This window comes from Tauraco erythrolophus, chromosome 11, assembly GCF_009769465.1.
Source record: "Tauraco erythrolophus isolate bTauEry1 chromosome 11, bTauEry1.pri, whole genome shotgun sequence".
Lineage (NCBI taxonomy): Eukaryota > Metazoa > Chordata > Aves > Musophagiformes > Musophagidae > Tauraco > Tauraco erythrolophus.
In genome coordinates this window covers 7,777,974-7,802,705 of record NC_141475.1, presented here as the reverse complement: position 1 = coordinate 7,802,705, position 24,732 = coordinate 7,777,974, and the positions used below count along the sequence as shown (strand labels likewise).

General features: G+C 38.9%; 1 protein-coding gene across 1 annotated transcript in view; it reads right to left on the bottom strand.

Moving 5' to 3' along the window:
- Window positions 1–24,732, bottom strand: part of CLSTN2 (calsyntenin 2) — a 225,056-nt gene that overhangs the window by 3,069 nt on the left and 197,255 nt on the right. The window contains exons 9-14 of the mRNA XM_086618608.1: window positions 23,122–23,284; window positions 10,792–10,958; window positions 6,484–6,632; window positions 4,846–5,069; window positions 1,937–2,107; window positions 1,169–1,314 (exon numbers count right to left, since the gene is read on the bottom strand). Of these exons, the coding sequence (XP_086474734.1) occupies window positions 1,169–1,314; window positions 1,937–2,107; window positions 4,846–5,069; window positions 6,484–6,632; window positions 10,792–10,958; window positions 23,122–23,284 (1,020 nt within the window). The remainder of the gene's footprint in view (window positions 1–1,168; window positions 1,315–1,936; window positions 2,108–4,845; window positions 5,070–6,483; window positions 6,633–10,791; window positions 10,959–23,121; window positions 23,285–24,732) is intronic.

The window sequence follows — 24,732 nt, the reverse complement described above, 5'->3', positions numbered from 1 at the left end:
TGGAATAAGTAGTGACTTTTAATTTCTCTATACAGCATCTAGGTGTTCCCTGGAAGTTAGCGGGAGATTTGTCACTCTGAACACTGACAATGTGTCAAACTCATTGAATTTAAAACCAAAACAGTAAGACAGAATTAAAAGGCGTTTCAGTTTTTCCTGCGTCCTTACTTTTAGAGTGACTTTTGTGGAAGATACCATATCAATTCTCTGTCCTACTATAGATGCTATAAGCAAAAACCTTGAAGTCATTGTCAGGGCTGCAGCATGATAAGGTGAAAAGAATTTTCAATACAATGTAAACACGTAAAAACTTTCAGTAACAAGTTTTGAGCCTATTGTGAAGAAGGTCCTGCCCTTTCCTGTAGTTACCTGGTACCTGGGTTCTAGGCTAGGTAAGTTCGTTCTTCAGAATAGGTCCACAATTCCTGCTGAGGTGCATCAGCAGTAATTCTCAGTCCCTGAGCCATTCTGCTGCACTGAACCTAGTACCAGCACACATAAGCTCAAGAGAGCCATCTAAATATCCCTGTGGTAACTGACCATGTCTGGGTAGTGGATCCAAGAGAATATGACAGATGGAAGTCCATCCTATGTGTTCATTACCTGACTTTCCTCCTCAAAGCAATCTGAAATGATGTAAATTACCAGGAATGATCTCCATCTGATGAAGAACAAATTATGAAACTTATTGTAAGGGGGTAGGTGTTTGGAAAAACTGAAAAGGTGAATGCTGCGGGAAAGAAAAGGATGTCAGGTTAAGATGAAAAAATAATTAATCTAAGGAAAATAATGAGGCTGTAATGATTTACTTTTGAGCAGGTGTATAAGTCTTCCAAAAGACCTGTAGGAGATTTTACGTCATGGAAAAACAGATAGTGACTCGAGCCTCCATTCCATTTGAACAGAAGCGATTCTCTATGTTAGCGGAACTCAAGAGAAGGGTCATCTCCTTACAAATGCAGCAGAATAGAGAGAGAATCACAATGAGGAATGTCCACAGGAGAAGTCAACTTCCTATCTGAATGGAACTTAGAAATTTTCCTCTGTTTGATTATGGTTATCACAACATGTCAATCATTTTACGTATTTTAACAAAAACGCAATGTCACTGAAGGCCAGTGCTCAGTCTCGGTGCTGGAAAAGAAAACTTGACTAGATGACTGCTTACCTCCAAGTTAAATTCATTGCTAGTGTAACGTCCGTTTAGCTCCGAGCACTTGACTCTGAACTTTCTGTCAAAGGTGGCAGCAGTGTACCAGTTACGGTAGCGAATCTGCCGGAGAACCTGTTCGTAGTTGCGCATGCTGTCCACACCTGAAATGGTGGTAGAGCTGTAATAATCTCACGGAGATACTATGTAACAAAAGCTCTGTGCAGTACAGGGGAGATCAAATGTTCAGAGAAAATACAAGATTTGGCAAAATGAACTGAAAACGGCAGTGCATCAAATACTCCCTGACGGAGTCTCTGGCTGATACTAAATTATGTGAGAATAGTTTTCGGAAATGAATGTAGGTCCATAATGGAGAGGAAAAAACATAACAGCAAAGATTTACAAAAAATCATTTAGCAATCAAAAAAAATGGCCAATGAGTTACCAGCCCTGTGCGGGAGCACTGAGGAATCTCTTCATTCCCACATTCGTCTGTGATGGTCCACAAGAACCTCCACATTTAAAGAAAGCAGTGCTGCTATTTTCCTTATTTGGAGAGTAGCAGGAGGGATGCTGAGATCAAGACAAAGCTGTGCTGTATTCCAAAGGATAAACACAGCACACCCAGAGATCAAGATGCTTTTTGAGACATAGTGTCTCCTGGAATACTTTACAGCTAGTACATCACAGATTTCTGCCTAATTTCTGTCAAATTAGTCCTTTCATTCCAATAACGTAGTTGTTGGTGGGAAGAATAAGGTAAAGCAAAGTCCATGAACATACCATAGATTGAATATCCTGCTGTGGAGTTTGTGGCATGTAGATGTTTTCCTTGAAGCTCCACGTGATCTAGTTCTAAACACTCTCGTTCAGGATCTAGTTCTGTGCCAATGACCAAAATATCACAGAAATCCAAGTTGTGGAGCGTTTCCTCCAATACCACTGGCTTATTGGCTGTGAACACATGGCATATACCGTGAAAAAAAAAGAAGAAACGAAGATAAATGATCAGAGAACAGCTCAGTCATTTTATGTGCTTTGCATCAGGGCTTTCAATTTTTGCAAAGATGGCTGAATTGTTTTTTGCTGATATTAAATACTGCATACTTGAAGCAAATCCAAAGAGAATTGTCTTGCCTGTTCAGGTGCTATGATGATGAAGGACTACAAATACCTAGTGGGATAGATAGAAAATATATTGCTCTATAATGAAAGGTATTTAAGAACAGTACTGGAAGCAGAAAACTGAAATTTGATCCTGGAAATAAATCAGTATAAACAATTTTGGTTTTCAACACTGTATTGGTACTAGGTTGGTATCACACATTCATTCTTTTGTCAAGGAAAACTGAACTGGAAAAATACCTATCAAATATATCTGTGCTTGGATGATTCTCCCAATTACTCTATGGCCCATAACGAATTTGCAATTCAAAGAACATGGCCATCTATCCAAGAACATGGTATTATCAAAAATGGCAAGATCCTGTGTTGTGTGACTTGGAGAAATTGAGTTGGAAACTGACTATCCTTCAGTACATACGATTAAAAAAAATAATTCTGTTGCTGGAGAAAGAGTAGAATATTGATTCAGTATTTCAATGCTCTGGTCAACTTAGCACAGAGTGTCTGGCACGACTGCTTAAGCAGCTCCCTCGGCGTACCGCAGACACAGAGACTGCAATCTTGGAACTTAGTGCCCATTTCGTGAACTTCATTTTAGAGGGTGTACGGTGACGGAAGGCGCAGACAGAAAGGTCGTATGCCCTACATTCCCAACTCCTGGCACAGAGAGTTCGGATATCTGAACACTAAGTACAGCACTAACTTATCCAAAAATGCAGATCTAACTCAAATTTGCACTAATAGGCAAATCCGAATATTGCTAAGGCTGATGAGTTGGACTATTTCATGGGAAGCTACGAGAGACAGCCAAGAGTTGAGCTGCAGAGCAAGGGAAAAGCCTGAACTGGTCAGCTTTGCTGCTCCGGCTGGCAGTGGGCAAACAGGAGAGGCAGGGGGAGCAATTTCAGTTATTGGCAGAGTCTCACTGCTTTCTCTACTGAGGCAGGACAAGCAGCAACATATTGGCATCCCGAGAGCCCTCTGCAGGTAAATAAAGCCTCAGAGCCGTAGTCATACTTCCGCCTGTGGCAACCACCTGATCTGCTCTTAATGAGAGACAGACCTAACTGGTCCTGTGACTGGGATACATGGTGACTAAATCAGCCTTCTCAGCCTTGCCATGTGCATCTCTGCTACAGTCATGATGATCAGGTTATATAAATTCCCAAGAAGTGGAAAATATGATAAGATTTATGGCTGTCTTTGTCAGATGATATCTGGGCTGAGAGAAATAATGAATCAAGCTTATAACGCAGTAATTGAGACTTAGAATTCAATAACCTTTTGCAAAGCACAATTATTCTCAAAGCCAAATATTATCTAATTCTTTTTAACCACTCTTAGTGGAAATAAACAAGGGATGGCACATTAGGAGGTGCCTGACTTCCAAGGAATTAAACAGCAGTTTAAGAAATGCTGCTGTGTTCCTTTTCAAGGTGAGACTCAGGCTTTACAGGTTACAAGGTCCTACAGTAATTATGTCAATAATTGTATTGGGAAAAGTAGGGATAGATAAAATTTATGAACTAAACTGGAGGGCAGTAGTTCCTAATTCACTGACAGTTTTGAAAATGTCATACCATTTAGGGACATGGAGCATCATACATGCATTGTGTCTTAAGTGATGGATCATGATCACTCTTTTCTATGCAAGAATTCATTTTTTTTTGCATGCTGTAAGTGTACGCAGTTGATATTATGATATGATACACTTTCCAGCCTTCAGAGGACAGATGCAGTTTCAGGCAAGTGATAAGCAGCATTATTACAGAGCATGGCTTCAGGGAATCCATGCCCCTACACTTGCACATGATTAGTGATTTTATCTTTTCAAGAGATGTACATCTAGTTGCTGCTTATTCTAATCCAACAAACACTGTTCAGAATGATTCTTCAGATTACCTGGCTTTTCATTACCTTGCACACAAACATCCAAAAGGAAGATTCCTTTATAGACAATTATTTTAAACCTTATTTATATTTTTTGAATATTCACCTAGTGTCAAATAATAATACATACATTGCTCAGCATTAGAATAAACTGTCACCATTGAAAAAAAATCTTTGCAAATGATTATATATATATTTATATATATATAAAAAATGTTACATAGGTGGGAAACTGAGGCACAAAATTGCTTTCTCAAGTATCAGCCACAAGTCAGTAGCAGAGCTGGAAACACAAACTACAACTCCAACTATTAGTCAATTACTGCTTTCCACTCCATCAGTAAAATTAACAAAATTCTGTTACAAATAGAGATATTCTAACAAAAATGTGTTATTCAATGGAATATGTAAACAATGGTGAAAAGGAATTATTCTGACAGAGGCAAGACATCAAATGGAAAAGTTGCTTTTTCTGAAGCACACGCTGATCTAACACTAACACATTTTTTAATGTGTTTAATTGAATGTCTTCAGAACGGCGTTACTGCTGCCTAATATTGCCTAAATTAGTGTGGGTAGAGTGATTTCATTTGTGTTACTTGTTTGCACTATCCTTTAAAAAAATGTGAGGGGTCATGATACCGAGTAAGTAATAATATTTTAAAAAATCCACAAACCTTTGTCACGTTCTTTTAAGTCCACCGGATGCTCCATCTTAGTGACTGTGCTGACAATTCTGATGTCAGGTAACAAAATAACACCTCTTTCAGTTTCAAATTGTGCAGCTGGTCTAGCAAAGTGGTCCATCCCACTTATTGTAATCTTGGGCTCATTGGCCTGAAACACCATTACATACGCATCTATATCTGGGATACTAATGCAGACATCTTCACCAAAACATCTGAAAAATACATTATTCATTAACTGCATGTAACACATTGCGCAGCAGAGGTGTGTGGCACTGCACTGCCCCAAACCCACCTGATGGCTCTCCTCCTTTTGTACTGTCTCAGCTCAGTCTATTCCATACTTTGACACTGCCACACATAAGGACATGCATCTGCACCACCATGTAATGGGCCAGCAGTGACAGTAGCGGCTGTTCCTTTCATCCCCTCCCACATTCACAGCTACTGAAATTATGTGGGGACAGCTCAGCAAACAGATTCACGACAAGCTCAGTCTTTAGTAGGGTCACTATGAGAATAATATTTTGATGTTTAACTGACATTTAACAAAGTAGTGAATGATAAAAATTAAAGTTCATTAGATGATAACAACTGACTTTAGTAAACTTTAAATTCTCAAAGCGATATCTAATGAATATAATATGCTTATCTTGTCATGTGTGGATAAAAGGGCCTAATTATCCATTTAAACTGAACCCATCATGAACTCATTCTGGCACCTCCCAGTATTTACTGGGGACAAAAGAGGCCTATATTACCATTTTCAGCAAAATCAGCACTGTGCTTTGGAAGCGAATCTCCTGACAAACTCTACCTTACTTCATCTCGGCACAAGCTTGGGCCAGCCCTGCAGTGTGCAAACTGGACTCCTTCCAGTGAAACCGCACCAGAAGACGCTCTCCAAACACGTAGTGTTGTCAGCTCACAGCACTGCCATAAACCTAGCGCTTAGTAAGAACTGTACGCGCAGGAAACGAGCGTTCTCCAAACCGGTGTTTATTTTTCACTCTAAAGATCTGCTTGCACTGCACTGAACAGCTTGCTGTAGCAGAGACGTAGCCCGGGGACTCAGGAGCGGCAGACAGCGGCTCTTTGATTACACAGACCTGCCAACACTGTTGTGCAGGTTCTGCTGCGATCGTTGCATGAAAACGCAAGGGCACTCAACACCGGTACTTCAGTGTCTGTCTGTACAGACAGACAAAGACTACTTCGAGCACAGCTACAAATGCTGTTCTTGCTGATGTGTTTTCTGTGATAGGCCTGCTTTGAAAGGTCATGGCTCTAGCTATCTCAGAAGAAACTGTAACTTTTAAAAATTAACAGTAAAATAAGAATACAATAAATGCAAGTACTGTTCAGTCCAGACTGTACGCTCCAAACTAGAAATAGAATGCAAGTAAATTACCTTAACAAGAAACGTTTCCTAAAAGGATTATATCAAAAGAAAACCACAACATAAATCAGAATAAAAGTAAATGAAATCAAATCCTTTATGCTCAATAACATAAAAGCATAATTTAGCAATGTAACTTAGCCAAAATTCTTCTTTTTACATATCCAAATAAAAATGTAATTCATTAAAAATATTCCTAATCTAATCAGTTCAGCTGAAGTATAACTTACTGGACTTTAGATGAGACTTTGAGACGACGTACGCCTGCAGTAGGAAACTGTCTAGAGTTGATGTATGAGACCTTTCGGAGAGCTTGATTTATATTCTCAATGTCATCTCCTTCCATGACAAGGACTGACTGGGAAGGGTTGAAGTGATACTAGGGGAAATTCATAGAATTAGTATTTAAGGTACCAGGTACAGAGTACAAAACAAGACATTTTTAAGGAATGTTGCACAGATGTGAGTTTAAAATCTAATAATTTAGCAACAACAAAAAAATCTTAGCAGCTATTGCTGGCTGTCGTGGTTTAACCCAGCTGACCACTAAATGCCACGTATCTGCTCACTCACCCTTCCCCGCCCCTGGGAATGGGGAAAAGAATCCAAGGAAAAAAGGGAAGGAGACTCGTGGGGTGAGATAAGAACAATTTAATAATAGAAATAAAACTAGAAATAATAATGATGATGATAATAATGAAAATTATAATAATATATAACATATAAAAATGATAATAATATATATACAAACAAGTGATACACAGTGTAATTGCTCACCACCCTTCCTATCCCTATTCCCTATCACTATTCTATGATTCTGTAAGTCACGAAACTGCAATCCCAGAAGAGCAAGAGCCCCAAAAGTCCAAAAAGAGAGCTTCCCAATCAACCCTGATCTATATACTGGGCATGACATTGCATGATACAGAATACTTCATTGGCCAATCCAGCCCTCAATCCTAAATCTAATGTCAAATCCTAAACTAGGATTTGTGGGTCCATTGCTCTGGCCATGCTCCCTCCCAGCTTCTTGTACACCTGCACACTGGCAAAACATGGGAAGTTGAGAAGTCTGTGATGTCTTAGCAACAACTACAAACATCAGTGTATTATCAACAATCCTCTAATACTAAATCCAAAACACAGTGCTATTCTAAGAAGAAAACTCAAGCCCCGCCAAAACAAGGACATGGGCTAAATCCACACATTGTTCCCTAAAACATGTACTTGTACCAGTCATCTATTTCATATTTGAGTAACTGCTGTTGTAATTAATTTTATAGTAAACTACTCCTGATTTTTGTACTTTGCCCAGTCTTATCAACTTTGCTGATACTATTTCTGCAGCTGTAGAGTTCAAAACCTTAACTTACTCTCATCTTTTTTATTACTATGTAATTTTTTTAGGTTAAACACATCTTCTATATAAAAACATTAGCTTAAAGCAGAGTAGCATGCAGAAGCGTATTCTTCCTGCTTTCGGTTTGGTTTTACTCTGGGCTATCTTTCTGAGATATATTTCGACATGAAAGAACAAAACAATTATAATATTTGCCTCCTGCATCTTCATTAACGTCAAACACAATAAAGGGGATTCTCTTTTTTCTGTCTCGTGATCAATAAGGGTGTCATGATTTAAGATGGAGCTGCTACTTGCACAAAACCAGCTGCTCCTTTGAGCCAACAAACCTTGCAAAGTCAATGGCTATTCTTGTAGCCCTGATCCTTCTCTAGTCCACTGCACTGAACACGGAACAGGCTTGCTGACCAAGAAACTTTGCTACTATATTCACATAGCAAATGATTGATTTTATCTTCATCGTAATTCATCCTGATTCCATTTTTTTGTCTGTTAATTGGTTCAGCAAACTGTCTGCATTGCAGAGAAAACCAGCTTAACCCCCTTGATTTTGTACCCTACTGTTGTCAGCAAAAACCACAAAGACATGCACCCTTCTCACATACAGTCCCTTCCCAAAGCTGGATATTGATTACATGAACATGTTCTATTAATACAGACAATGGTTGTCTATACTTCCTTACAGTGAGAAAGGTTAAAAAGCAAAGGAGCAAACAGACTGTGAAGAACAGAAGGAAGCACAGGGTTTTCTGTTGAACAGAACATGAAAGACTGGGTTCAGAGCTTGTGCAGAAAGGTCGTAACACACTGAAAGGTATTTTTTAACAAAGAGGACTAACATGAGGCACAGCCTGCATACACTTATTTTTTCTTTCCGTAAGCTACCAGTAGTAGAGAATAAAATTAGCAAAAGGAGACCCTAGCTAGCTAGTTAACTTAATAGTGCAGCTGCCAGAACAGCTGGAATGCTGCCAAAGGGACTGGAGAAAGCTCTAGTCTGAGCCCTTTTTGTCTTTCTCATTAAAAAAGGCTAAAAATAGTGACTGTTTAGACAGTGTTCCCGAGAGCTGTTACAGATATCTGAAAATTAGGCTGCAGATAAAAGTCCAACACTACTGTGTCAGAAAATGTATTACAGCTGCATTGCTCTTTCTTAGGTGGCTAAAGGTGAAGCTTCATGAGTCTGAAGTGCCCCGCAGAAACACCTTCCAACATCAGTTTGCCAACACTGCATCTGCTAAGCACCTTGTAAACAGACAAACAGAGCCTATCGTCTGTGCAACTGTCATACAGGCTTGTCTGACATCAGGTATGTTTATTTTTGACATTAAAACCCCCTTCTCTTTATTACTGTTCTGTTGAAGGTCAGGTGCCAACTGTTACACTTTCATCGGAGCTTCCTTCTATCAGCCCCACTAAGAAAGCCTATCACAATCTATTTCTGATGGCTCCTTTCATTTTCTCCTCCTGCTGTTGCACTGACTCTTGAACTTGCTGAGGAAGTAAAAATGAAAACCGTAACTTGAAAAAACCGCTATGCCTCATCTGTATTTTGGAAAATGAAAATGTTCTGAAGTTTGGTGAAAGAAAGAAAAGGTAGAAAACAATCCCTCATCCTCATTTTCCCCACTGCACTGCTAATACAGTAAGGAAGCCAATCATCCATGCTGGAGCAGCAGTGGGTGGTATAACACAGATTTTTCCAAGCCCATGAAATAAGACTATTCAAATAGTGTCAAGTTTCAGAGTGTGACAATAGAGGAGGAATTACTATGCTTTTAAGCACCATGGACCAATTGTACACTGCTTCAATTCATGTAAAATTCCAGCAAAGAACTTACTGGTAGGCATGTACAGTTGCTTTCCAGAAAATCCTACCTGCTCTTTATATGCATTGTCTTTTTAAAATAGCTTTTACTCATAAGCATGTCATTTTGCTGGGAGAAGCAACAATGTGAAATTCTTAACGATGTCCTTGGTAGGATGAGAAAAAAGAAATTCTTTGGGGTATTTTGCTCATGTGTAAAAGCTAGAGCTAGCAAAATTCCTCCTTACCTTTGCACTTTCAATTTCCATTTTTACCGTTGTTTTCAGAAAACGTCAGTTATACTACACCACTGCCGCTTACCACCTAGACAGACAGTTGAGTCTATTTCAGATCAGTCTCCTATCTTGCACAATGAAAAAGTTTAGCTAATAAAATGTAGTACATGGCATTTCCACTGCCTGCTCTAGATCAAGTGTTACAGCATCATCCTCCTCCCCACTGAAAAACGACACACTAAAAAACCACCTGTGCAGTTTTACAGGATGCATAGTCTGCGGCAAAGTATCTTCCCAGTTTGAATTTAAAGCTCAGCTCCTTTGGACTATGGTATTGTGATCTGTGGGATTGCAGGAAACAGCTTAACAGTGTGTTTACGTATTAGGCAGCTGAGCACCGTCATCTAATAATAGTATCAGTAAAGGGAAACTGACGATGCATCTCATGTAGCATTACAGGAGTTCTAGTCAAGATCTTAGGTATGTATCCAAAAGAACAGAATTTGCGTTAATGAGTGCAAAGCAGTCTGGCCACCATGTCAACGGAAACAGGATTTTCCTTTGTCTGCTATTCTCCAATCATAGAAAAAGTGTTACGATATCAGTAAAGAGTCAAATGCATAATGAAGACTTATATGCAAATGTAAAATTTTAATTTCTCGACTTTAGGGTTTTTTGTTGTCCAATTTTCATGTCCCATAATGTTTTCCTCTTGGAACACACTTTAAATTTTTCAGTACTATTGCATTGGGACTTCTTTCAGAGTTGCCTCTAGATGAAAGATATTCCACTTACATTTTCCATTGCCTTAAAGCTACTTGAGATCAAAATTCAATAATTCTTTGGAATCATTTCTATTTCTGTAAAACTACCAAGATCAGCATGAGAACACAACCTGGTAATTCTTATGGACTCTGAAATATCAGCAGCACCTTACTTTCTGAGCATCTACTTTTGCAATAATGGAAACATTTTTCTTTGCAGTGTCACAGCTCTTCTTTTCCTTTGCATGACTTTAAGGGAAATTACATTGCTTCTGGGAGTACATTTGTACTGTGTGTACTCTACCTTGAGCTCTCCACTTTATAAATCAGCTCTAAATTTTTATCAAAGATGATGTCAGTTCATCCCTCACCTTTACTCCTTGGCCAAGACTCTCAAGGGAATTAATATCCAGACCTTCCTTGCAGGCCTGCAAACAGGAAATCACTTTCTGACTCTCAATTTTGCCTGGCCGGATAGTAAGACTGGCCAGGCTGCCATGGAAATACTGAGCAAATCTGGGCTTGGTGACTTCACCTCCTGCAAGAAAGAGAATATAAAATGATTATTGATACCAATACAGAAACCACATATCTAATAATTCACTTTATGTTGTAACATAAAGAATTTAGGTTTATAAAGAATTTATAAACATAAATTTAAAGAATTTATATCCATTTTAGCCAAGTATATTTGAGATCTCATTTATTGTGACAAGTGGAATTGCTTTGTGGGTTGTTGGGTGGTACCTAGTAGCAGCCTGCCTGTAAGATTCTTGTCAGTCTTTTTCCAGTATTGTATTCAGGTTTTTATAAAGCTGTGATTACATATTCTGAGGATAAACATGGCTTCCCAAACCTGTGTCCAAGGAAGCACAGCATTTTAAAACATTAATTGATGAGATCATTGAAGTGATCAAACACAAATTTAAAAAAAAAGTTTAAGGTCCAATGTTTATTTATATAGAAACTGTATTTGCAAGTTTTCTATTACAAGGTCACTTACATAGCCTTTGCCTTTCTCCTCCAATAAACTACCTGAAGTTCTCAGTCGTGCTGAGTTACGGCTCTGTGTAAGCAAACTGCCACACTCTCTACAAACGGTTCTTTCTAAGGACACCGTGTGAATTCACGGCAGTGAACGCAAGGCAACGCGCAGCACTCTGCTGAAAGGCTCACAGTGCTTCCGTACCCGCAGCAGCTCATTTGGTGCTAGATGGGGTCTTGTCTCTGCACGTTGCATGAGGCTCTCTAGCTACGCTCTCTGCAGTTTCACTCCAAGCAGCTTCAAAGGAAGACTGATCTTTAGAGTTGTCAATAACACGTGATTACATACTGCCTGCACCAGTGATCACAGCATCTGAGTTACTCCTGGGATATTTAGTGATTTACTCATCCTCCTCTAGGAGAATTTTTAGAGCTTGTCTTTCCTGCAAGCGTTAGCTCTATCCGTGCATGTGAATTACTGCCTACCTTGAGCCTGAGAGGACTGAGCGCGCCACGCAACAGTGAAGCCGTGCAGACTAATTGGATCAGCAGTTGATGAGATGTTGTAATTGGTAGATAACTCATCTCTACGGTGTTTGCAGCTTTAGTGTCAAACAACCTATTTCTGCCAGGCAAGCTAGCTCAAGCTTGAACTTTAACTTGAAGATTTATGTGTGGATTGGGGTTGAGATAGGGATGAAGTGGCAAATTTTCTTTAGGCTGATGTTGCTACCTAAAAATCTGTGCAGTTTGAGCACTATGAAGAAGAATCAAGTTACTTTATATAATGAAGAAAATACACTAAAAAAACATAACTATTTGAAGAATAGGCTATATCCCTACCCAGTTCACAGGACTAAGATTGGGTTTTGTGCAGATGCACAGATCGACTTTGGACTGTAAAGAAGGTGATGCAATCTTTGCTCTGGGCAGGCTACTGACTGCTATGTAAAAAGAGCAAGTATTTCAAGAAAATGTCGTTGACAAATAACTGGGACTAGCTAGTGTCAGATTGTGTCAGTAGAGAAAATCTAAAACTAGGCCCATGGTTACGATAGGGTGGTTCAGGCTGGGACAACTGCACTAGAACAAGAGACACCTGAACCTGAAGGGACACTGAGGGATGATACAGTCTGTGCCCTAGCCCCAAGACAAGATCAGCCGTACTTAATCCATTCTTGAGAATTGCCTGAGCTGTTCCAAACTCCAAGTCCTAGTCACTCCAAAATTCTTAGCTCCCAAGATTAGATGAGTATAAATATATTTAATCCAGCATGAAAACGGTAGTTCTGTAGCATGTTAAAGCACAGTACATAATTGTAGGTAAAGCTGATAGTAACATATTTACAGAATATTTTCCAAATTCTTCCAAATACTGATCTTTTGAAACAGAGATCCTTTGACCCTGAGCATGATACATTTCATGCTTGTGCAGCTCCACACACAGTTGATAGGCAGCTCAGAGCCACTGACTCCATTGGGCAGGAGGAACGCTCAGTTCCATTGTCTGAATTGGACTCATCAATGAAATTAGCACTAATTGCTAAGAAACAACAGAGGAAAAGGCATAAGGTACTCCCAACGGCTCTTAGTGCTTTAACACTTTGAACTTAACTCTTGGTTCTGACACCAAACTGAGTCTAAGCAACAATATTTTTGAGATAACAAAGATGACCTACATAGATTACACAAGCTTCTGAAGCAACAATTCAGAGAACAAAGCAGAGCTCCAGTGATGATGATCTTGAGGCAACCCAAATCTCCGAAAATTTTTCCTTCTTCCCAACTTCATGGTGCAGTGAAAAATAAAGCGTTCTGTAACACAGCATCTCCCAGCTTCTACCCAGAGGTCAGGCCATCCAGTTAACCTAGACTGACTCAGCAAATTTCATGGGATTTTTTTGTTGTTAGGGTCTTTATGAGTGAGATAGCGCTCAGATACAGCTCACCTCCACAATGATGTTATGGCATCAAGACCTGAGAGAATAAGCAAATCTCCTCAACTGTGTTACATGTTGTGTTGCACTCAGCTCCATGTTTATTGATTGCTATGGATTAATATGCTGTGAGTGCTAATTCTTAGGGGTAGTTAAAGTGGTTAAGACTTAGCTGAATGATGCAACCAACAAAGGAAAACGGAACGTTCCCTACTGCCAGTCAGGGGGTTAGCTTGATGTTCGCAACACAAAAAAGACTGAAACAACGCTTTAGGACAACAGCACTTATTTTCACTGCAGACCTTTGCACAACCAATTCTCAAAGCTACTGTTTTTTTTCCCCTCCTTAAATGTCAATGTTGTGTTCGCCATCACAGTTTTGAGGCAACACAGGCCACACTGTTATTCAGACGCTGATAAAATTGTGCATTGCTTTTTCCACCTGACCTAGCACACACAGCCACTCCCGAAGTCTGGCAGATACAGGAGGATGGATGTTGGCTTTTTGGCATTAATTCAATCCTCATAATGGGAAGATGGTGTCAACAGACTGTGGGAGGCATCCAGAGGAACTGTTGACATACATAATTATTCACTGTAATGCTGTTCACTGCTTAGTCATTGTCAAAGTAGTATGCATCACATTTTTCACTTGCTAAAATAATAACTTTTTTTTCTGGACTAGGGTTGTTCTTTTTCTATGCTGGTTCTGATCTCTTCTGCCTGGAACTCTATTAACGCAGAGCAAATAGAGCAGCTTAGGTACTAGAAGCAGAGGCGTCCCTCCCACCAGAACTTTACCCAGGGTCACCTTCATCAAGTCTTTCTGAGTTACTTTGCTTTTCTGCTAAGTGTGAATGCTGGTGGAGGTGAACAAGTACAGCACACACACACTGACACCAAAACATACAGAAGAAGGGTCCTGCCCTGGCCTGCTGCGCTTCCCACAAGATAAAACCATTATAGCAGACACTTGGGTTATGGTTCTGAGAAAGACAGCTGAGACATAAAATAGGCACAGGGCTCAGAAGCTGCAAAAATAAAGTGCATACTGCTACTGGGATTATCCAGGTAACTAGAATTATCTGGGTCTACTAATGTCCCATGATATTAGTTGCAGCCTAGGGGTAGTGTTAGACAGGGGCACCTCTGACACTTGGGTCGGGGGTTCCCTCTCTACAAGGACTTTATAACCCTCTGACTACAGCCGAGTGTTACTTCCCTCCTGAGCTACTCACAGCTGGCGCCTGTGCTCACTCACACCAAGCCCAGCACCACAGCACGCTGGAACAGGAAGCACAAGTCAGAGGACTCGCACACCAGAGAAGGTGGTGTGCTGCACCCCCCCAGCAGCCCTCAGCGGGGAGAGATCAAGCTGCCAATGAAAGCGAGACTTTACAGTATCAGTGTTGGGCATGTTCCTAAACAGTCAGAAGCACAGTTACAGCTGGTGCCTGGAATTTCAAACACAACAGAACAAATGAAGAATTAACCTACTTAATTTTAGATGAGTACTGTTGCAGATGCCTGTCCTACTTGTGGGCAGATCAGTCATGACGTCTCCCTTGTGTACATGGAGGAAAACAAATGCTTCTAGTATACATGTCACCTTGTCATAAACAGCTAGAATCTCTCAGATGAGTAACAATTCAGGGGGATTAAGTTTTGTCATCTAGCAAACACCTTCTGATCCCAGCCATGAGGAGGTTCTGTTAGATATAACATGAAAGATGCCAGGGGAAACTTGGAAGATTCTCAGGATTCAGACTTCATGGGGTTAAGGAGCATTCATTAATGAAGCAGAGCTTATTTCCATGACAGTTTTGTTTTGTATTTGTTTTCTTTTTTTTAATTTCACATTGGGTTGATATAAATTGTGACAGAATTTAATTACCATTGAATTTTACAGTTGCGTTGTTTTGACTACAGAGATGTAAAGTGCTGTTTACTTTCACTTACCAATTTCCCAAGAATAATCATGCCTTTTTGTCAAAACAAGTGGCTCTGTTGAGCTCATAGATCTTCTTTTAGGCCTTTTGCCCTACCCTAATAATGGGCAACCAATTATCAGGACAGTCTAAGCACAAATAAGTTTTCACTGGAAATAATGAATCAAGAGAATTTCCAACTGAGATGTGATTCTTTTAAGACATTATAGACTCTGGTTATACTGAGCCAGATAATTAAGGAATGACGGAGTATTCAGAATCCCAGCATAAAGATTCAAGTGAATCCGGAAGCAGCTGGAAGACATTCTGGCTCTGAGGTCCTCAGGTCCAAGCCCCCAGATTTATCCCCTCTCTTTATTATGGCAGTTTAGGGAGCTGGATTTAATTCACTGACAAGTAGATTGGTTGTTAAACAGGATGAAACCTAACACAGATTTCAGGAGTAGTCCCAATTAGAGACTTGAGTTTTTATACTACCTGAGCTTCTCAGCACAAAAAAGTTTTACTGTATTTTTACATCTTTCAGACAAAAATTACTCAGAAAATTCCTCATCAAACATGGTGCTATTTAAGTCTGCCCCTGGTCTTGGTAGATATCATAACCTGATGACCTCACACAGACAGCTTTAGGCTTTGAAGTGTTATCTGTAATAAGGCAAGTACAGAGAACACTAAGGGCTCCCTGCTCTTAAGTATGTATATGCTACTCTATCTCTGTGCAACAGATCCACAGATCAAAAGTGTGGTATAACTGAATCTATTTAAGAAAATTTTTCTCAAGATAAGGAAAACACTCTATAATCTCTCACAATTAAGCCAATACATTTTTGTTATTTCTAGAGGAACTGTGGGAAATTATGACAACCATGATAAAATGTTACAATCTTACATATCCTAGAATAGATCACAGTCCAAGTGATGTTAATGCTGCCCAAAAAACTATACTCCTGTTCTCCAAATAACATTCCTGTGCTGGTGCATAGTCCCCAGTGCAGAAATGCAATTAAATAAGGGACATATATCTATGCTGAATTAGTGACAGATTTGAATGCAAATTCAGCTCTTCAAGAAAACACTCTCCTAAACTACACTTCCAGATATGCTTGTATTGCTGTTACAGCTGAAATTCCAGCAAAGATCTGTGAAGCGCATTGAAATCCATTCCCTCTTGTTTTTGATGAGAATGGTGGCAATATAGAGAGAACACTGCTATAGTAACAGAAGCATCAGTATACAGATATTCAGCATTACATTATGTTGAAATCTACCTAGGTGGTCTTGCTTTAATTTGTTTGCTTCCATCACTCCACTGAGGCCTCAGGGTGGTGCCAGCTATGTCAGTCCCCAAGGCAGATCCACTGGTGTTGGCATGCAAAGTAGGGGCATGATCTTTATCTGCTGAATATCTTCGTTTCTGGGGGAAGCCCAATGTGGACTGACACAGGCTGCTGCTGCTGCCACACTGCCTAGAGTGTATTTGGCTCTCAGTGATCTGATCCCTCTCTGACTTTTAACTCTTACCATTCTTCTTGCCATGAATAGCAAGTCAGTTCTCTGACTGCAACTTTGTGATAAGGTTAATAAGGTGATTCCACAGAAGGACTCTATAAAAAAATTGTTCACCAGCCTCAGTTGTGCAAAGAAGAAAATGACAGAAGAACCCAAAAGAAAAATAGAATGTAAACCAGAAATTACTTAGAAAACAGGAATGACGATAGCCTTCTGCTATATTCATGATAACGAAGTTTGCCTGTTGACAGGCTTCTCCTGAAGACCTTCCCCTGCGCAATGTGGCCAGTATAATTACACTGTGAAGCTGCAGCACTCTAGAACAGTGGCATTATTAAAAATAATGACTTACAGTCATGGTAAGCTACAATATAACCTTGTGACAAGTCATTAACTTGTGTCACTACTTACCTGACAGGACTTCGGTAATGATAAATAAAGAAACAAGCCATTTTGGGAGAGAAAGAGTATGAACTCAAAACCTTATCTTTTCAGAGAAACCTGGAGGAAGTTTGTCAACAGCCTGTACAAATGATGATTACTCTACCAAATCATGTAACTTGCCCCCTTCTTCTGGCTGCCTTTGCCACAGAATATTTAGCAATAAAGGATCAGAATGGGAACCTATAAACCTTGGTGTAATGGAAGAAATTTCTCACTCTGTAAAAGGGTCCATTTGCTATGTCCTCAAATAAACTGAATCAAAAATAATGAACTCGGAGGAGAACTTACTAGGACAAGCTCCTGGAAGGTGCAGCTCCAGGATAAGATAACCTTAATTTGTTTGTATTGCTTAGGAGAATGAAACCAGATTGCAGAAGTTAAAACAGAGAATAAGAACAATTCTGTGGTTCATCAGGAAGCCTGATTCTATTCTTGCTGTGATGAAGATTTTTTTAAAGTGACCTGAGGAAAAATCACCTACACTCTTGATACTGCACTTTATCCTCACAGATTGAGGGTAACTCAACTTCCTTGCTGCAGAACCATGTTACCTCGTCATTGTTTAGAAAGCTCTCCAGGATCTTGAGCTGGAAGGGCAAAGCTAGGGTATTTTTATTGCTAGAGAAGAAGAGAGTAGAAACGAGAGCTGAAGCTGAGCCTTGAGGAGGTCTCTCCTATCCCGATGGACTATGTCTGCTCTAACATCCATTCAGGGAGGTAGGGGTTCAGAGACAGTGCCAGGGTCACACTTCCCACATGTTCTCTTTGGTGTCTCCTTTGTTTTGGGAAGCACACATACAAGCAAGTCAATTTTGTCCTTTAGATACCATTGACAAAGTGTAATTCTGCCTTAATATCTCTTTCACCATTACAGCAAGAACAGTACTTTGGACCTAAATCATCCCACCTGCATCAAAGTCACACCCTTGAAAATCATCTGAGAGACCACTGATGTGAACAAAAAGGCCTTCTGAAGAAGCTAAAATTGTTATATTCTTAACCCTAAATATCTGCAGAGAAAGCTCTACCAGGGTACATAAAGGCCTAATTTCAGGAACAGCTGTACTAGCACTCCAAACTGTTCGTTTCCACCCTCAGTTAGCTCAGTAAGAGTCCAGTTTGCTTAGCTCTGTCGTCAGCATTACCTTTCCCAGGCGCAGCGTCACTGTAATCACAGCTAGAGAAGTTAGGATTTGCCACGCATGAAGACGGGCACTATGTTGGAGATAATAGGCTGCAACGGGTTAAGAAGTTTGTCTCCAGCTGTCACTGCTCTTAGGTCACATGTAACTGAATCAACGTAACCAGTTTAGCCTGAAGATAATGCTTTAACTCCCACCCTCAAATAAACTACCCCCCCTACAGTGTAGCAGTATTGAACAGGAACTACACAAAATAAAAAACAATTAACTCTATCCCAACCATTGTCGTAGTACCCTAAATCAACGAGGTAGCTCTGCTAGATCTTCCCTTTAATGAGCTCCCTGAGGAAATAACCAAGGCTTTTAAACTAAAAAAGGAAGATTATAGTAGAGTAACATCCAGAATACCTAATTTTAAGTAGAGAAAATTCATATTGATTATGCCAGAACAAAACGTGAAAAAGATTTTGTTATCCAACTTTTCTCATGCCCAATGTGTCATTAAAGCTGGAAACTATCTCCCAGGCTTCATTTTAGGTAATTGAGTGACTTCCTGGGCTGCAGTAAACTTTACCCAGTGCCTGACAGAGCCTAGGAAGGTTCTCTTCCATCACCTTTATAGCCTGGCTCTCTGCTCGTTCAGCCATCTTCACTCTCTGCTTGTTTCCAGGCTGCCATCCATACCTTGGGACCCTAACTTCTGCCTCCGATACCCTCTTGCCCCCTAGACAAGACTGCTCTTCAGAAAAAGGCTAATTTTTTGTCTTTTTAGGAGATTCCTGGCACCCAACTCATATTATTTAAAGAAATATTGCATAAAAACAGGAACACACAGCTCAAGTATGCTTTTTACACTGCCAAGACAGGTAAAGATGTAGGAAAGATGCCTGTTACAACTGGAATGCTGATGTCAGAAGGAAAAAAAAAAAAGCAATTGGTTTGATGCAAATAGGCCAGTGAGCACATCATAGGCTAAAGTTTAAATTTATCATGTAAGCCTGAGAGATTTGTTTTGTTTTCATGTTAGATTCAGAAGAACAGCACTGAACTTAAACTGCTCTTATATTTCACTTGAACAACCGAAAGCAGAAACAAAAACTAACCTAACTTTTCATAATGGATGCTATAAACAAGGCTATAAAAGTCAGAAAAGAGTTACTCTGAAACAGAAATATTAATAATAGGAAATATTAATCTCAAAGAAAAGAATTCTCTTTCTGTGCCCGAGACTCCTGCATGACATAACTCCGAGAAAGACAAGAAGGAGGTGCAAGCATGATAGTTGCTACGTAACCTCAGGATGAGTACCAGTGTAAGCGATGAAAAGATCAGGGCTGAAAGAGTCACTTGTCTCATAACCTGGAAGATTCTCAGATTCCTAGAGAAACAGCAGAACAATTCCAGTTTCCAGACCAAAAATGAAAATTGTCATCTATGAAAGGGTAAATCCTTCATAGCAGTAGCAGATTTTCCTATTAGTGCTAACAGAGTAAATTACAATTATTTTTTTTCTTAATGTTTTGCTTTGCCCTCTAAATACACTCTTCCTGGTCCTGGACATCAGTTTTTAAGCTGCCCTGCAGTCATGATGACAGACTTTTTGCTATGAGCAAATCAGAACTGGTGTGGGAAGAAAAAGGAATGTTATTTCTTCTTGTTCGTTTAGTTGTCTGAGTTGAGATTGTTTTTCAAATAATGTGACTTTGACAAATGGATACTGGATACTCAGCACTATAAAATTGTTTAGTAAAGACAGAAAAAAAAAGCCTTGTCCTTTTGAAGGCAGAGGTTAGACCTTGTGTTCCTGTTTTACCAGCGCTTTGATGAAAAGGGAAGGAAAAAGTCTGAGCAAACTGGAGCTAAAAACTCCTCATTAAACTCCTCATATCCTCTTAACAAGGACTCCCCTGAATGGCTCATGACACCAAAATCACTGCATATTTTTACAGAAATAAACTGTAGGTGGTTGTAAAGCAGTTTTCTAATACTTTGAAAACGTAAAGTCAATGTACTGGCCAAAATGTATCTTCCTAAGTAGATAAATTTAATGGTTTCACTGAAACTATTTATAGTCAAATCCTTTGGTTTGACAGAACCGCTTTTTCTTGAAATATATAGATTTTGAAAATTAACATTCCAAACAGAGTAATTGGTTTTAAATGTTGAATACTTACAACTCTACAGACTGAAATAGAGTGCTGAATCTTATTACCAAAGTGACTTTCCATATCATGCATTTAAAATAGTTTGTGGTGATCAAAACAAACTTATCAAAAGATTAGCTTTGCCAAAAGCACTATCTTGAAATCTTGTTTCATATAAGCATTAAAAGTTCAACTTTTTGTCTGACACATGATAGCTTATCAGAATCTTTACCACAGTGTCTTAGCTAAATCTTGAGGTTTTCATGACATGGAATTTTTTTTTCTGAGCTCCAATTCTCACACTATGAAAATGGAAATAACATAATCTTGCAGTAAATATTGACAGCAGCAATAGGTAAAATTTCAGTAGTTTAAATCAGGTGTTTCACCAAAAAGGCAGAAGAATCTTCTCCTGAATGGTTATTCATTAGGTCATCAAGTTAATCAATGCAAAGTGAAAAATGCCTGAAAAAAATTGCAACTTTCTATTTAATAGCTTAAATATCAAATATAATCTGTGGTCTAAATGTATTGTGAGCCTATATGAGAAGCTTTACCTTAATACTTTATCTTAACAATGTGAGATAAAGAGACAAAGATGCAAAGGAAACAAGATTATTCTTATTGTATTCAGCCGCGTTGGAGGTAGATGAAACCCACAGATGCAGCAGTGTGGCAAACTGGCACAGCTTTGGCTTACACAGAGCATGTTCCACAGATAAAGTTATTACTCTACAGTTCTCAAATCTTGTCACCTGCATTATGATTAACACGAGATTCAGGTGAGGGCTGAGGGGAGTGGATTCCCACCAATACTGGTACTTTTAGGAACAAAATCCCTGAAGATTGCTATTAGAGAGTGATAAAAACAGAGAGTGTGAATGAAAGAAGTTAAGAGGCAAAAGTAATGCAATTAACGCACAAAAATATTTATGTAGACCTATGCAGAAAAACATAGAAATACACATGAAGTAAGGGATTACAACAAAATTTCTTTAGCACGGCTCCTGAGACATGCTGATTTTTCAGAGGGCAATACTCAATGACTATTCACAGTCTGTGGCATTTGCTCATGTCTGGAAAGAACTGAATTAACTCCACTCTCAAATTCCATCTGCATTTGGTAACTCTGGAACTTTGATTTAAAAATACTGCACCGAAACTACAAACAGATCAAACTAAAAGAAAATTCATGTTAATCAAATTGGTATCTGTCAACCAGCCACCCCAGTAAACTACCGGCTAAACTGAAGTTCTGGTTTCCCAAGAGTTTGAGACGTATTTCACTATGTATTTTTGGCTAAAAAAGGAGTAACATTCTCTTAAAATATTAATACCTTAAGAGTAAAATAAAACGTATCTGTTATATATTTAACACCAATGAAGAATTCCAATACACCTAAAGTGATACACTACCCTATAGTGATGGAAGCCTACACATGCAAACACCAGTTAGACAAGAATCAGTCTTTACTTTTACAAATATATGGGATTAGTGTCATACTGATTAGCTAGCTATCATAACAGTTATCTCAGTGATCAATATTCAACACTTATCAAATCTTGTTTTTAGGATTAGTGTGGCTTTATTCTGCATATTGCCATCAAAGTAAAGATTGGATCTTTACCACAAGGCGTTCATAATCTAACAGCTGGATTTGCTTCTAATATTCTTTACACAGAACAGCTCTGCCATGCATAAAATGTCCAAATTTTGCAGATAACATATTGTAAATGAGCAGAGATCAAACTGGCAAACAAGGTAATAACAGAGACAGTGAGCCAACATTAAAGACTGGGGAAGAAACACAATCTGTGTTAAAGCAATTTTCCTAATTATGCAGTTTGCTTCGCTTCATACTTTGTTTGAAGTGAAAACAAGACACAGTGCATAAACAGAAGATCAACATGGAAGGGTAATGGAGACAACTTTACATGAGCAGATGAGCAGAAAAAGAAAACTGTTTCAGATGTAAGCCAGAGAACAGAAACAGTGGCATAAAGTCCAGAGGAAAAAATGAGAAGACTGGGATTATAAAGGATAGAAAACAGGAAAAACTGATATTTAAGCAAAGGCCCATAGAAATATGGCTCTGGGGTTGAGACTATTGGTTTTACTTTGCTTTGACTTTTACATCTGGTCTATATCAGGGTGAACTGGTCAGATTAGTGGAATTACTGGTGATATACATGCAATGTGAAGAGTGCAAGGTCGGGCCATGAGTTGTGAAAGAAATTTGAGGCAGAGACTGACAGGAGATAGCTGGAGTTCTTTAGCGTAATATTTAGATAGTTTGCTTAAAGTTGGAGAACAGTGAAACAATTAAAAGTGAAGACAAAAGATACAGGGGACAATTTTTTACACTGAATACACAAACTGTATTCAGCCCTTCTTCAGATGATGGAAGTGCAAAGCCTGTTAATGTCCCATCCATTTTATCCTTGGACTTGATTCATTATTAACTCTGGATTTACTTCTGATTTTATACCATCCCCCTTTTATTAATTTATTTACTGTATAGTCAGAGAGACATAGATTTCTTTTTGGTTTGAATGTGTAATTCTACTGTCTCCTATTTGCTGTCGTATTACCTTGCCAACAAGCACCAACTGTCAGCTGCATGGCTATGTGTGAAGGGTGGATAGGCCAATCATTGGTCACCAGGTAAGGTTCATATGTTGTTCCATCCATGTATAAGGTAACAACGGGAAACTCAACATTGACAACGTAGTAATGCCATTCTTTATCACAGATCTGAAAGACACAACGCAAGAGAAAACTATTAATTATTATTTATTGTCAAGAGACTAATTTTTATATCCCGTACATTTTTAAATTGTATTGTTTCCAAATTCCACTCATAGAAAAAAATAATATTATTGCAATTTATACATCACTAAAACAAATCAAAGTGTAAACTAGTGTTGATAAATACGCAGGGTACACATGCAGAGTATGTTTGATAAATAGAATCATCTTAAACCACACTCTTTGCAAACAAGGCATGGGTAAAATAGAAGTATCAGTCAGTTTAGTATTTGGTCTGTATTTTCACATTTGTTAATACATGATATTAGTTTCTTAATGTCTACATTGACTTTTGAGAACACAAAACTGTATGGAAGAGGTGCATACTTTGGATGTATCAGTATAGTTACTGGGGATCCCTACTAGCTTCAAGTTAAGAGAATATATAGCACTTAGTCACTACATTGATGAGTTATCATCAATAATCTGGTTCAATTGTCATTATTAACTTTTTGCATTAATACTCACAAAGACCTAATCAATGCATCAGGACCTCCACTGTGCTAGAAAGACCTCTGTTGTGCTCTGCATATATAAGGATGGAGAAGTAGTCTATGTGTCTACTTGATCGGGGCAGGAAACCCAAATCTTCTCCATGCTCCATCATTTGGCCTTGAACTTTTTCCCCGTTAGTCTGCCAAATGAGGATCTATATGGTTTCGCTGATATAGCTCAGCTTTGAAAAGCAATGGCCAGAGTTACAACATACTTTCAAGATGACAATACCAGTGTCAAATCTCATATGAATTTCCGAGCTGGACAACCAGGGATTACTGCAAGATGGTCAAATTCAGTTTTAGTTCAGAAACGTCCAGCTAGCTGAATCAGTGCCTCTGAAGACACAAGTCTGGTGTGTAAATATCAATGCTTGCCCAATTCTTTTTTCCTTTGTTGTATCTTTCAGATTTAAAAGTTCAAAGGAATAAATCACAGCAAATTGGTAGGATGGGTGGGCTGTTTTTAAAAATAAGGCAATAGTTACAATCATGCTCCTTTCCAATTCTGTAGAGATGCTTGCTTTGATGTATTAAGAAATGGAAGTGCTTGAATGCAGATATCCTTGCTGTTTCATAGAGGCAAGCAGAAAAGCACAATTTAAACATAACACTTTGTCCTTGGCCAGGTTAAGTGCTATCTGCTGTAATATCTGCCCTCTGAAAGCAAAAGCTAATGTTTTGCTCCAGAAGACATTTCAACAAGAACTTAATCACTTCTATTTCAAATGGATACATTTATTACTGCAGACATCATAGCTCCACAGCAAGAGATAAATGCAGCAAGGGGCTGCTAGAGCCTTCCTTTTGTAAGCAGTAGGCAGCACAAATGTTTTCTGAAGGTTAAATGAACTGAAACCAAAATTTAAAGTAAATAAATTCGAAGACTGAAAACTTTAT